Source organism: Peromyscus maniculatus, chromosome 10, assembly GCF_049852395.1.
Source record: "Peromyscus maniculatus bairdii isolate BWxNUB_F1_BW_parent chromosome 10, HU_Pman_BW_mat_3.1, whole genome shotgun sequence".
Lineage (NCBI taxonomy): Eukaryota > Metazoa > Chordata > Mammalia > Rodentia > Cricetidae > Peromyscus > Peromyscus maniculatus.
This window is the reverse complement of record NC_134861.1, coordinates 1579524-1594384: the sequence shown is the minus strand read 5'-3', so window position 1 is coordinate 1594384 and position 14861 is coordinate 1579524. Positions and strand designations below refer to the sequence as shown.

The 14861-nt window shown below is 50.9% G+C and overlaps 1 protein-coding gene across 2 annotated transcripts in view; it reads right to left on the bottom strand.

Annotated features, from left to right (window-relative positions):
* Evc (EvC ciliary complex subunit 1) overlaps nucleotides 1-14861 on the bottom strand; it is a 39876-nt gene that overhangs the window by 11814 nt on the left and 13201 nt on the right. For both annotated transcript variants that reach the window (XM_042285907.2, XM_016004058.3), the window contains exons 5-14: nucleotides 14117-14201; nucleotides 13001-13099; nucleotides 11493-11630; nucleotides 9385-9543; nucleotides 7993-8209; nucleotides 7260-7408; nucleotides 5569-5667; nucleotides 3569-3781; nucleotides 2684-2793; nucleotides 812-1022 (exon numbers count right to left, since the gene is read on the bottom strand). In XM_042285907.2, the coding sequence (XP_042141841.1) occupies nucleotides 812-1022; nucleotides 2684-2793; nucleotides 3569-3781; nucleotides 5569-5667; nucleotides 7260-7408; nucleotides 7993-8209; nucleotides 9385-9543; nucleotides 11493-11630; nucleotides 13001-13099; nucleotides 14117-14201 (1480 nt within the window). The remainder of the gene's footprint in view (nucleotides 1-811; nucleotides 1023-2683; nucleotides 2794-3568; nucleotides 3782-5568; nucleotides 5668-7259; nucleotides 7409-7992; nucleotides 8210-9384; nucleotides 9544-11492; nucleotides 11631-13000; nucleotides 13100-14116; nucleotides 14202-14861) is intronic.

Below are 14861 nucleotides of genomic sequence, written 5' to 3'. Positions count from 1 at the left end.
TGGGAACTGGAGCTAGAGAAGCAGCCTGCTTGGTCCCTTTAAGGAGGAGCAAGAGACTGGGCTGCTGTGTCACCAGCAGGACCAAAGCCACCACAGCTTCTGTGGCTTAGGAGAGCCATGCAGGAGACCCAGGGCGGCTGGTGGGGATTCAAGCCTACTGCTGCTCGCCAATTATTCCAGTTTGTTCAAATCTTCACAGAGCGAGAAGGGCCTCTTCCCGGTGCCTGTGTGCCATCTGCCTCTCCCTCCCTGAGACTTCTCTTAGCTTCCTGGTAGAATTCTCTCCATGTCACCTTCACTAGAATCCCCTGACATATGTGTGTCCCCTCTGAGTCACTTCTGCCCCTCCCCCATTTATGAATTGGACCATGTTCCCTCAAATGTACATGTTTAAATTATAATCGTAAGATTTCAGTGTTGAATAGCATGGATATGGGACATGGGAGATTAATGTACAAGGGTTTTGAGCTTGGGTCTCCTTCCAGCGTACTTGAAGTCCTCCTAAAAGGAGTGAGGATCTCAATACACACGGAAAGATGGCCATTGTGAGCACACAAGAGTAGATGTGTCTGTAAGCCAAGGAACAAAGTCTGAGAGAGACCTGCCCTGATCTACCTTGACCACGGCCCTCAGGCCCCCATCCTGGGAGGCAATGAGGCCCTGTGAGTCAAATCCCAACCTGAACCTTTTGTCACACTGCCCTGCAAAACCCTGGAGTGTCAGGATCCTAATGTGACAAGCAGGACTGGAACGTGGGTCTAATGGAGCACTTCCGGGCAGCGTTCTGGGGCAGATGACACTGTGTTCTCACCAGGGCTCTGAGCAGCTGCCACTGATGCTCCTCCAGGCATGGGGACGCTCCCTGCTCCAGAGCCAGCTGCTCACGCAGCTCCTGCAGGAGCCTCTTCTTCCCAGACAGCCTCATCTGAGCCAGGGTAGTGATGGTGGTGCCTCGGAGGGCCAGTCTGCGCAGAGCAGAGCCCAGCAGCAGCTCGTGGCCCTGCAGGATGCCTCGTGTGGACCTGTGTGAGAGAGAGAGCAAGGCTGCTCACAGCTCTAGGATGCCCTGGGCCAGTGAGACACTGAGGGGTCACACCCACAGGAGGAATGGGAATCCACCATCCCACCATTCATCTGGTGACACCCAACCACATCTTTTACAAGCAGTGGCTGTGGTGCATGCCCAGTTCCATTTCATACGTAAATCTTAAACACATTTAAAGTCAAAACAAGCACTTGAGTTCCCACGCCAGTGGGTCAAGACAACCCAAGGCCAGGCAAAGGGGCCAATGCTTTGTTCAGAATGTACAGTGCTTTGGAGAGGCTGGGAAGCTGGACAGAACCTTGGCAGCCAATGAGTGACAAAAGGCAGACATGGGGCACACTCAAGGCTTTTTGCTGCAGCCCTCAACCTGGAGATGTGGAGTCACCACCTTTTACAAAGTCCTGCCGTGGAACCAATCAGTCCTCGGGGATGGGTTCATCTGCCATAACTTAAAATCCCTGCTAGGAGCAACACTAGTGTTCTGGGAAGTTTGGCACCATAAAAGCTGGCCCTCATCTCCTCAGCCATTCAATAAGTATCCAGTGGTCAATAAAAATAACAGTCATACAAACAGGAAAAAATGACCATCCCAAAAAAGTGGAAAAATAGACAACAGAAAAGCTACAAGGTAACATATGGACCAAAAGAATGGAACAGTGCGGAATTATGTATGGAATGTGCTGGGAGAGTCTAGTAAGTATAAAACTGAATCCCAAGATATAGAGAGAAGACTGATTTATACTAAATATAAATGGACTAAATACTAGTACAACTCAGGACATAGGCTCCTGGCTATCTGAACCTCTGTGAGCTGGCAATGTTCATTGGGTCATTCTGGTTCACCCTGCTTATCTTTCCCCCTTCTGACATCATCCACTACAACAGACACACCTGCTGTCATTCTATCCACAAGAACCATATACCCGTCCATGGCCATGCAACCACTACCATCACCACTCATTTCCTGTACCAAGCACTGCCAAAGCCACAGACCTGCTCCTGTTCCATCCACCACAACAGCCACACACCTGCAGCCATACCAATCCATTGCTGCTGTGACCACCTCTACTACAGCCACACTCCTGCTTCTGTACCCACATCTACTGTGGCCACACACCTGATATCTACATAAATCAGGTTCTTGGGGGAAAAGATGGGTAGCTAAAAAGAGAATACTTGTCATTTTTTTTCCTCTAGAAAACAAGGAAAAATATTTTCACCAAACAGAAAAACCACACAACGGGAACAGCAAAACTGTAGAAAGAGAATATACAGTTGATTGATGGTGACTGTAAATGTGCACAAAGTATCTATATGATGACAGACGTTTCCAACATCTGGACTGCATGTAGTAACAGAAGTAAAACTGCAAATTTACCAAACATCTAGAATTGTACTCAAACCCAATGTGTATAAATTCACCTCACAAGAGATAGTCCAAAAAGTCCCTGCCAGGCAGACTGCCATGAAACAGGCGTTATTAGCACTGCTTTCCGGAGAAGGAAACTGTGAAACGGTGCATCTTTATTATCAGGGGAAGGCAGGGGGTAGCCGATGTACCCACATTGCAGGTTAGCACACTGAAGTTAGCCTGGACTCTCCCACAGACAGAGCCCATCCTTCAGGGCTCATACTCACTCTTCAGAGAGGCCACTGAATCGGCTCAGGACCCGGTGGATGGTGCTCTCCTGGTGATCCTGCAGCTGCCTCTGCAGCACCGTGGACAGCGCACACTCCTCCAGCCACACCTGTGCCCAGAGGGACAGCGATGCATGAAGCGGGTGCAGAGGGTCCATCAACCCCTGGTTTTCTAACAAGTCCTTTTCTTTCCTGATCCTCCTAACATCTTTGCTTGTGCCCACAGTCCTCCTAGGTAATTTCATATGATTGGAAGGAAGGCTTTCATCTCCCCTAGCAAGACCATGCAATAAGACCTCCCTCATGCAGAGTCCTCTCTCAATCTCCTGAGTTTTAACAGGGTCTGTCTCTACCAGCCTGGAGACTTCCGAGCCTGCACTCAGGGTGCCACTGGATGGAGCATGGGTCTTAACAGAGGCCCTGGCCTGTGATTCTTTGCCTTTTCCAGTTTCTAGAGGCTGCTTGCTGTGTGCTCAGGCTCGCCAGCCCACCATTCCAAGCTCTGCTTTTTTGACTCCAACCCTCCTGCTTCTCTCCCAGCCCTTCCCGGGTCTGCAGCCACAGCTCCGCGCCATCTCCTCTGTCCTTTGCTTTTCTGCCTTTGGCCTCACGACTTCCTGGGTGAACTTACAGGTGTGTTCACATCCTGGCCCTCCCTGTGACTACGGGGGACGCTTGGTAACCATGCCTTTGTTTTCTTGGGGCACTGGGTATCATCCCAGGGCCTTGACCATGTTCAGCATGGACTCCAGCACTGAATGTATCCCAGATGTTTGAACCACATTTCTGTGGTGTCCCTAAGAGGCCCTTGGGGTGCCCAGCATCTGAAAACCCCTCACCCCAAGTCTCATATGCACGGCCCAGCCCAGGTCCCAGGTGACACACCCGCCTGTCGTGTTCCAAGAGGTCACACAGGAGTTCCCACTGCCGTCTGCGAAATCGGTCCACCTCCCCCAGCTGTTTCGCTGCCTGCTCCTGGACCTGTTGTTTCAGGGCCTCACATTCTGCCACGGGGAGACTGCTCACTTCTGGGAGCGTCTTTAGGAACAGAGTGTCCACAAACTTTTGGAAGGTCTCCATGGTGCCACAGTACAGCTCCTGAAATGAGAACCACACTGGGGTCATGGGTCAGGTTCCATATCCCCCCATGCTGGGGTCTAAGCTTCCAGACTTGAAATAGAGCACATGGGTCTAAGCAAGAAAGGTGATAGGAACAAAACACACACACACACACACACACACACACACACACACACACACACACACACACACACACAGCTGTTATCACAGGCAAACTATATGTATTCCAGAGTGGTTATAAGAAACGGACCTGAAGTAGTGGCGGCTGCTCTGCCCATGGTGTTAGAAGCCACGCTTACACAAGATAAGCAAAGAGCTGCAATGATAAACAGTACTGCTTGGTTTAGAAAGCACCAACTAGATGTTTCAGAACTCAGAAGTTCTAAGAACTCAGTCACGGTTTCAATCACCGTCATCTAGACACAGGCGAAGAGAGGATCTGTGCATAGGAAGATAAGTCAGAAGAAACCCCGAACAAAGCAAGGAGGCTACACCATGGAGAAGATGAAGGCACCAGAGAGACCAGGAAGTCCAACAGGGGTCACTGCTGTCCCCAAGGAAGGGACACGAGAGTTGGAGCAGAAGTGGTATTTGGAGAAATAACCAAATTTCCTAAAACTACTATGTTTACAGATGAGGACACTAAGGCCATAGAACTGATAACACCTAATCAATCCTGGACAGCACCGGTCAGGACAGCTGTGCTTCCTGTCTCCACACCTTCTAACTCTTGAATCTGGAATGCTGACTCCTGGTCCACTCAGGGACACTTCCTTCAGACAGACAGCTGTCTGAGGTCACCTTCACCCTGCTCCTCCATGGGCCACTCACTCTCCTCTCTGTGCTTGATAAGTAAGGGTTCGGTGATGGCGTCAACATGGGTTGGGATGTCCCCAGTTCCAGCTGCTGTCCCAAGGCCTCCCAGGCACTGGGTTGTCATAGTAACCCTGTGAAGGGAGACTGATGGAGAAACAGGGCTAGAAGGACCAGGCAGTGTTCACACGGCAGTGTGTTGAGGTAGAGCTTGACACGGAGCTGGGCAACTGAGTCACCTCTCCCAACAGTGCTGCTGCCTGGTCCTGAGGTCTGTGTTATATCCTTCCTTACCAGCATCTTTCTTTACCCCTTTTCCACCCCTCAGCCTGGGTTCTGCCCTTCTCATCAGCATGTCCCAGGGCCCTACACCTGGGGGATCTTCATGCACTTCTTCCTGTCTCCTCAAAGCCAGCTGTGAGGAGAAACGGGCAGCTCTAACTTGCCTAGGCACAGATTCAAAGGTGTATCAAGCTCCCAGTACCCAACATGGATTTGAAGAACCCATGGCAGAGATGTGGTCTGTGGATCCTCCAGGCAGCAAGTAAAATGCCACCTGACCCTGCCTCTGGTGTCCTGGCCCAGAGGATAGGAGGATCAAGGGGTTCTCTCACATGAGCAGAGCAGAAGGATGCTCTGTTGTCTGGCTAAGTCACTGTAATCTTCATTGTCAACTTGGCCGACTCGGAGTCACCTAGGAGACACACCCATGAGTGAGTCTGTGCTTAACCAAGGAGGGGAACCATTCACGCTGACTGCAAGCAGTCCCATTTTGTGAACAGAGATCCCATGCTGAATAAAAGGGGGCAAGCGGAACACCAGCATGCATGTTTCTCTGCTTCTTGACTGGAGATGCAATGCAGCCAGCTGCCTTATGCTTCTGATGCCATGCCTTCTCCACCAAGATGGACCGAGAGCCAGAATCAACCCTTTCTCAACTCATTCGTGTCAGGTGTTTCTGTTACAGCAACAAGAACAGTACAATCACGTACTTGGCAGAGTGCGGCCATGGCCTCAGTGATCCTGATGTCCTCCTCCTCCTCCTGGTCACTCCGTGTCAGCCGCTGCCTCTCCAGGACCTCATGAAAAGCCTGTAGTTAAAACAGGAACCAAGTACAGAAGAAAATTGCTCTCTTTGGTTTTTCTGCAAAACTCTCCCCAGATGACTGACATCTCTGCTGGGCCGAATATTCGACCCAATATAATGGTGAAGAAACTGAGGCACGGAGCTGCCACACGGCTTCAGTGGCTTGCAAACTGTGCCTGAGGCCAGTACTTCAAAGCCAACTCCCAGGAAGCCAGTCTGGGCCTCTGTTACAGTGAGGAGGCGTGTCCACCCCGCCACCTTGCTATCTCTTCCACGCCCTGTCGCCAGACAACACCCTCTCTGACTTCCTCTGATGGTGATCTACCATACCCAGGGGTCCTACCTGGGGACCTAGGGTAGAGCAGACAGGTGATTAGAGGCCTGTATGGGCCAGAAGCAGCCAGGCCCTGCCAGCCAGAAGTTGGACCCTGCCTCCAGGGAGCCAACAGAACAGCCGGACATGGAGCAGACTAACAGGTTATCAGAGGTTCCTACATAGCCAGAGGGTAGGGTAGGACACAAGGACAGAGAGTGGCTTCTCACAGTAAGGGAAGGGCACAGGGGCCATCCCATGAGGAGAAATGTCTAGATAGTCCATAAAAACGAGGGCTTGCGGGGGCACATGAGCCAAGGTCACCCATGCTTGAGCAGCAGCTATCACAACTAGATGCTTGTAGAGCCCTCTGTCTGCCTATAGGATGGTGTGGAGTGGGTGTGAGATGAGATTGGAGAGCAGGGACTAGAAATGGGCATCCTGAAGGTGGGCTGGAGCTCAGTGTCCACTCATTTGCCCATTCATTCATTCATTCACTCGCTATCTTTTGTCCTCTGAACACCAGCCATGTTGTCTCGTCCAAGCTGGATCTTGGGACATAAATGCCTATCACCTTGTCACATTTGGGGCTCAGCCTGAGCAGAGAGTTATCCGAAGGTGACAAGGAGCTGAGGCCTATCTTCTCTCCTTACTGTGGTTAATTTTCTCACCACCCCTTTAGGGTACACTCCTGACTCTTGGGCATGGCCCTAGCTAGAGCTAGAGCTCATGGGGAGTGGAAAGGGAGGGCGGGTCCTTGCTTTACCATGGTGCTTCTTCCTGCTGCACTGTCCTCATGGTCCTGTGGCTGTACTGTGGCCCAGCCTGTCCCACTGTCCCACTGGATCCCAGCTGCTCGTTTTCTCTCCAGAAAGCTGGCACATCGCTTCCTGCCCTCCCACGGGCCTCCTATCCTCTTCCTACTGGGACCCAGGGCATCTTCTAGTGGGGCCACCTTCCTGGTCCTGACCACTTGCCTGGCCAGAGTTGGGGGATGCTCCACTCCCATGGCTGAGGACAGTTCTGAAAGAGGCTTGGGCCTTACACACTTGGTGTGCCATGAGCCATCATTCTGGTATGTTTGCTACAGACTCCCCACCTTCTCTCAGCAGCCCAGCTTGGGATGCTCATCACTGACACGTGACAGAGGAATCGGGAGCCCAGAGACTGAGGGACTTGGCTATGGTCACGTGCCTGGCACAGGGAGGCCTGAGTTAAGGTCTGGTGGAACAGGCTCGGCTTGTAAGGGCACAGCACTGGGGACAGAGCAGGGGTAGAGTCACCTTGAGGAACTCCCCTGGGTCCGAGGTCAGCGGAGAACCAGCCAGGAAACTTCTCCGCTCTTCCTCCTGGATTTGTGTGAGCTCCGCCATCACCTCGGCCTGGTGAGCCAGAGACGCTTGGACCAGGTCTTTGCCCCGCTGCATGAATTCTGGCATTAGAAAGAACCACAGAACAGGAAGTGACTCTCTAGCAGGCCCACAGTGACCCGCTCCTACGACCTAACAGGCAGTCCCTTCACTGTAGGTCATAGACCTGTTTTCCTGTGCAGGTCTCATTGATGGTGACCCCAAGGATCTTGAACTTGCCTAGTCTACCTCCAGCTGGCCCTGTGGGCGGGAGCAGACATGGGGAACCTGTGTGGCATTCCTCCACCCATGATGACCTGGCTAACCCTCACTAGCTACCCTTCAGCTGGACACAGCTGGGGTTGTATGTGGTTAGCATGGACCACCCCTGAGCATTTCTGTGTCCATTCTGGTTGACATCCTCTCCCTTCCTCTGCTCCTTTGAATTCCCGGTGGTCCTGCCTTGACAATGAGGTCTTGTCAGCCTGGGTCACTGGGAATAGACAATGGCCCTGATCTCACACAGACTCTGATCACTCCGCTCTATAGAGAGGGAGGCCGGGCCTGACACATGCAGCCCATCCCCAGGACTAGCAGGGAAGGCAGCCCTGATTCAGTGTCACAGGCCATACTATGCCAGGTCCCCAACTCAGGCTCACTAGCTCACCCCTGCCAAAGCACTCTGCCTCCTCCCAGAAGGCCTTGTGCTGCTGGGTCAGAAGTTCCTCCTTCTGCCTCCCGGACAGCTGTCCCTGGACAGTCAGCAGCTCCAGACCACGGGAGATGGCGGCCAGCCGGCACTTGGTCTCCTCCTGGATCTGGGTCCTCAGGAACTCCACCATTCTCGCCATGTGGGCCCGACCCATTGTTCTCTCCAGGGCATCCTATAGGGAGACATGTGACAATGGCTGGGTGTCAGGGCCCTGCCTTGGTGGAGGAGGTAGTGGGCTCCAATTCCACACTCTATTCACGGTGAACTCCCTCTCCCTCCATCTGCATCTTAGGCAGAGATGGAAGCCTCCCCCATGCTTTCGGAGTCTGGGATAAGCCACTGGGCACTTAGCACCAGCATGCCTGCTTCTCTAGGGGGCTACTTCAGAGACCAGTCCTGTCCTGCTCTGAAACCTTTCAACCATTGTCCTCTAGGAAGCCCAGATTCTAGGACCCTGTCTCCCACACCTCTCTGCTCCTGGGTGTCAGCCTAAGATGGATGGAGATCTGCCAGAGCCCAAGCATCAGAGTCTTTAAAGCTCCCCAGAAAAGACCAATGTACAATTATCATTGAGAACCCTCATCTGATCAGCACCCCCACCATTGGATGGCGGGTGATGGATGGGTGGGTGGGTGGGTGTAAAAATGGGCAGACAGCTGGAGAGATGGCTCAGCAGTTAAGAACTTGTACAGCGCTCCCAGAGGACCTGAGTTTGATTCCCAGCACCCACGTCAGGTGGCTCACAATGGCCTGTAACTCTGGCTTGAAGGAAACCTGACACCTCCGGCCTCTGCAACCACATGTACACACACAGACACACAGACAGACACACAGACACACACAGACACACACAGACACACACAGACACACACACAGACACACAGACACACACACACACACACACACACACACACACACGCACACAAGCATGTGCGTACATGTATAATTTACAAGGGGCTAGAGAGATGGCTCAGTGGTTAAGAATACTTGTTGCTCTTGCAAAGGACATGCCTTTGGTTCTCAGTATCCACTTGGTGGTCTACAACCATCCATAAATCCAGTTCCAGAGGATCGTACCTGGTACATATACATACACTCAGGCAAAACAGTTGTACACATATAAAATAGATCCTTTTTTTAAAAGGGTAGATGATGAATGGTTGTGGGATGGATGGATGATTGATAATGGATAGATGGGGCAGATGGGGATGGATGATGGATGGATAGTAGGTGGATTCATTGCCCTTTTCTGGGGTGCTAATCCCCCTCTACAACATGAAGGTATTTGACCCCCTGATCCCTAACGTGTTTGAGTGTCTTCCCACCCCTTCTCATGCCCTGCATTACCAGGGCCTGCAGGTCCTGAGAATCACGCAACAGCCTTTCAGCCGCAATCATTCTTCCTGTCAGAGTCGTCATGAGCTGCCGTGCCTTGGAGCTGGAGCATTTCAACTGGTCCACGAGAATGGGCTGGATGCTTTCCATCTGCTTCCAGAAAGCTCCCATCTGTGAAATGAGCATGAGAAGCAGGCAATGGGGAACAATTTTACTCAAGAAAGAGCTCTAGCCAGCGCCTGAGAGGTGCAGCTCGTCCCTCATTCCCACCAGAGATTCTCCACCCTTCTGCAGTTGAAGTGGGTTTATCTTGGCAGTCATTGTGTCCTCTGGTGGGCCCCTCACTCTGCCCCAGCCACTGTGGGCATATGACAGAGGTGTTTTCAGCAAACACAGGGCATCACTGCCAATAAGGAAGTTATGAGCCCTGCTTAAGGACTCCACATAGGTCACAATTACTCCTTGGGAGCGCGAAATGTGAGACAATGAGACCCTGTGAGTTCCAGGATCTCTCCGAGGGATTAAATACGGCCTAAAATAAAAACTCAGGAGGCCGCTAACTATTAGTCATGTTCCAGAAGTACAAAAGAGCCAAATGGCAGAGAAGATGCTGACTGTGAAATTCTGCTTTTGAAACCCAGCTTCCCACGCCACATCTTAGTGGGACCGGAGCCAGGAATAGTCAGTTCACGGCTTGGGAACTTGGGGGCTTTCAAGTGTGACAACATGGCCGAGCTAAGCTTCAGCATCAAGGATGTCAGGAAGTCTGGTGGCTGTCCTTCCTGGCACGCGGGCTGTGTGTCAGCCGTGTGCCTTGCTTGCTTACTTCTGAATAGAACATATCCTGAGGCGTAGCAACAGGGCCAGGAAAAACCGAGGTGTCACAGAATGTGACTGTCACTGGCTGTATTTGGTTCAGATCCTTTTAGTCTACACTGATCCTGAAGGTGGGTGTCACCATCCTGTGGGCTGGATGTCCCAGAGTGAATAAAAAGGAGAATGCAAGGGGAGTGCCAGCATTAACTTTTGATACAATGTAGCCAGCTGCTTCAAGTTCCTGCAACCATGCCTTCAGCACTAGGGATGATATCCCTTTGAATTGTAAGCTAAACAAACCATTCCTCCATTAAGGCACTTACTAGGTAGGTATTTGATCACAGAGTGGAGAAAAGTAACTGTACCCCTTGAATGAATATTTCCCACAGCCTCAGGCATTTAAATGTTTGGTTCCCAGTTGGTGGCACTGTTTGGGGAGGCTTAGGAGGTGTGGCCTTGTATTGGAGGAAGGCTTTTAAAGACTTGTGGCATTTCTAGTTCTCTACTCTGCTCCACGCTTATGGTCCAGGGTGTAAGCCCTCAGCTTCCTGCTCCTGCCTCCTCTCTGTCATCAAGGACTCTGACTCTCTGAAACTGGAAGCCCAAATAAACCACTCCTTCTTTAAGCTGCCATCCTACCTCCCCGCTGTCCCTGGCTCGTGTCTGTTCACATATGGGTCAGCATCCCTTCTGACTGGCCTCTCTATGGCCCACGAAGGAGCCCTTTCAGATCCTGAAGGGAAAGAAACATGTCCCTCAATCATATCTCAGCCTCCCCCAGCACCTTTCCACAGCAGCATGGGAGCCAGGTGGTCCTCCTTGCTCACTGTGGCTGCCTCCAAGTCTCTTGGGCAAGGACTTGCACAAGCAAATCTGAATCCCCACTGCTCAGCACAGGAGGTGGCCAGGACACATCTGCTTCACAAAGATCCATGGCCAGGAGGCCACGGAGTCACAAAGAGAAAGCGGTGTTCCAAGGAAGCCCTCTTCTGTGACATGAGGAGCATGTTTCGTGAAGCTGAGGGTTGGAGACGCTCCCAGAATCCACTCTACTATAGAGTAGTAGTGACATTGACCGCTTATAGGAATCATGGCTTTCAGTGATTAAAATCAGCCAGCTGAAAACATAAGTGGATTAAAACTTCCCTCTGTAAATCTCCACTCTCAACTGTACCTTCTCTGCCATTGAACTTCGGAAACCAGGTCTCTGCCTCAGGATGGGACATGACAGTGTCCTCTTTAATCTCATCAACGTCACTGTTGCAGACACCAAGATCCCCATGGGAAGAGAGGGCAGCACTCACATTGTCTATGAGCTGCTCCGAGAGCTCTCTCTCCTTCCTCTCCACATCTGCCAGGGAAACGTAGCCGGGGTCACCGGTGCCCAACATTTCCGTGTTTGCCAATCTGGCCTGAAATCCCTTTTCTAACTCCTCCAAATCCTGGGGTGAAGGAAAAGAACAAAGACACAAAGAAAAAAAATCGTAAAACTCAAAGTTCTAGAAGAATAAATGTTCTTATATTTTTGACAAATATTTTATAAAAATGTATCTTAACAGTAATGAGAAGTTCTGGGCATTGTCTTAGGGTTTAATGCTGGGCCTGTTGTGTGAGCCTAGATATCTGAGTTTGCTACCCGGAACCCATGCAAAGATGGAAAGAGAGAATCGATTCCACAGAGCTGTCCTCTGACCTCTACTCACGCGCTGTGGCACACTCACCCACACCTACATCATCCATTCATACACATAAAGTTAGAATGTTTTTAAGATGTAAAGGTAAAAACTCTTTTACTTCATTAAACATTGGACACCAAGAATGAAGGTTGATTTTCTTCTACGTCCCCCATCCTCCTGAACCTATAGTCAGTACTTAGCAAACAATCAAATCATGTCTTTCAATCACTACAAACTCTTAGAAAATGGGTGTTCTAGGGGCTGGGCAGGAATATTCCTTCATAGGGTTTCCATGGGGAAGGATTATACACTACACCTCAAGGAGGAAATGGTAAGTACTTGGTGGGTTCAAGAGCAGGAAGTACAGCTCAGCTTGCCCAGCTTCTTTCTCCCTGGGACGCCATCTTCAGGGGAAGCCTTTGGTCCAGTGTGGTCTCAGCACCGTGAACAGGCAGCACAGGACCTGCTTCCATAAGGAGCCTTCCATGGTCCAGCTCTTCTTTTGACGAGGTGGGCAACTGTGTCAGTTCTTGGATTCAGTGTTAGGAAGCATCATCCTCCAGGCTGACAGCATTTCTAGATCTGCAGCTCACTCCATACTCAGGAAGGATCATGGGGTACTCCGTGTGGCTCCTTCAAACCCCAATGTGGAGGGGAGGAATGGTCCTTGCTTCTCTGGAGCTGTGTTCCCAGGTAACCAAGGAGATGTGGGGCCAACTTCTTCAGGAGATAGATTTAATGCTGAGACTACCCACCTGCAGATACCTCCTACTGAGACTACCAACCTCCCCCTCCTCTGATGGCCTAATAAATATGCTGAGGCTGCTGGCGGTAGTAGGTCCCATTCATCCGAGTGAACACACTCCCATCTGGTCCCAGCTTCCCTGTATGTGTGTCTGTCTTTTCTTCATCACCTTGCTGGCCCTAGTCAGGGTTCCAGGACCCAAGCTGTGGGTTACTGCAAGTGTTCTTTTTATATATGCACATACATTTTCACATGAGATCACACTGTGTTCAAATGTATATTATAAAAACAATTTTATACATTAAAGGAAAATATTTTTATGTGTATCATGATATGGTTTAGTATTTAAACATTTTATTGAGTTACCTTGAGATATAGACTAAAGACTTACATGCTCTTGCTTTGAAAGGATCTTCTGGTGTAGTTCATCATCAGGCTTCTTTTTAGGAAAAAGGTCCAGGAGGCACGATTTAAGAATCTGAATGAACATCTGTCAGCAGAAGGGAATGAGAGAAACATCTGAGAAGTGCCCTCCCTCCTGACATAGTTATTGCTGGAGGAAAGGATCTATATATAAAAGAGACTATATATCCTGGCCACCCCTGTCCTGGGCCGCGTTTTAGGAAGCTTCTAAAGAATATTTCTCCCCTCCCTTCCTTTCTTCCTCCCTTCTCCCCACCTCCCTGCCCTCTTCTCTTCCTTCTCTCTCCACTGACCCTCCGCTCCCCTCCTTACACTATTGACTTAGTGCTTACACTGTGCAGAGCCCTTCATGACCCCCATCTCCACATGGAGACTTGCTTCCTTGTAAGAGAGTTAGAGACACCTCTAAAGAATTGGGATGTGCAGAGCCCTCCCAGAATCCTATCTCCACAGGAGGAGATGCTCCATAAACCAAGAATGGTTCTCCCAGAATCGGGGGTTCCCAGGGAATCCTAGAGGGTACCATCTGGATGGTGTCTGGCCACTGCACTGTAGGACTCTATCAGCCCGGTATCATCACGGCCCCCTGTGGTAAACATTCATGCAGGGGCTGGTGCCAGCATGGTCTCTCTAGGATAGATAATCAAGGAAGAGCTACTGGTCCTCTGGACATCACATGCTTGGTTTTCTTAGAAGCGCTCGTACAGTTTTCTGCTCCCTCGGTGATACATGCAGTGTCTGGTCTCCCCACAGCCTCAGCCTGTGTGCGGCTGCTGTTAATGGCAGCTACTGACTTGTGTCTTCCCTTCACACAGTGCTCTCCCTACCCTGTGTCCTCAGCAGGTGCGGCCTGAGCATGAGCTCACCTCTAGATGGCTCCTATCCCCGATAAATGAAAGGCCAAGTCCTGTCAGTGGCAGTGAATGCTTCACCACACTCAGACCTCACCTCATCACTCTCGTTCCCACATCTGTTTTCACCCAGGTCTGTGCCCTTCACACATCTGGGGCTCTGTGCACACAGGGAGTCTCATATCCCCAACTGGTCCCCAGGTTAGGAAGAGAAGGCCAATGACTCCACCTACCAGGTGCTTCTCCTGTCTCAGCGCTGTGTCTACCTGAAGCAGGTCTTTCAGGTGGAGGCTGCAAACACACAGGTCAATATCCGCACTGATCCACCAGAGAGAAGGAGACAGGGGTCAAAGGGTAAGAAGCCAGGATGAGGAAAGGACACTGGTCTCTACTTGGTCTTTGTGGTGTATGTTTCCCCCCGTTCATGTTCCTCACATACACTCAGGATTAGAGAAGTCTAGACTGCTGCTGGAAGCCTCAGCTGAGGGAATAGGAAGTGTCAGGGCACAGCTTCCTGAGACATTGGAGACAAATGTTCCCAGAGAGAAAGCCAGAGGAGCAGGCTCGGTGTGTCCTCTCTAGTATGTTCTGTCACTGCAGGTCACCTTTCCTCAACACAGACAGCCTCAGGTCTGCGTGACAAAGTGACTTTGAGAGCAGAGGCCAGAGCCAGTAAGCACAGACACAGGTTGCCTTGGGGATCCTTTTCTTCCTCACAGACAGATGTATTTGAATGAAAACACCTATCCACACAGTTCTGTAGTCTGTAAGTGCAAATGCGAGAATGTGGTCCATGCTGGTCTCCCTAAACCCAGGGACACCTCCCCTGGCAACAAGGCTCCAAGCCCACTCATTCTTATTCTGGGGCCAGGATTGTCCCCTGTTGTGGTGGTTTGGATGAGAATGGCCTCCACAGGCTCACGTGTTTGAATGCTTGGTCCCCAGTTGGTGGAACTGTTTGGGAAGGATTAGAAGGTG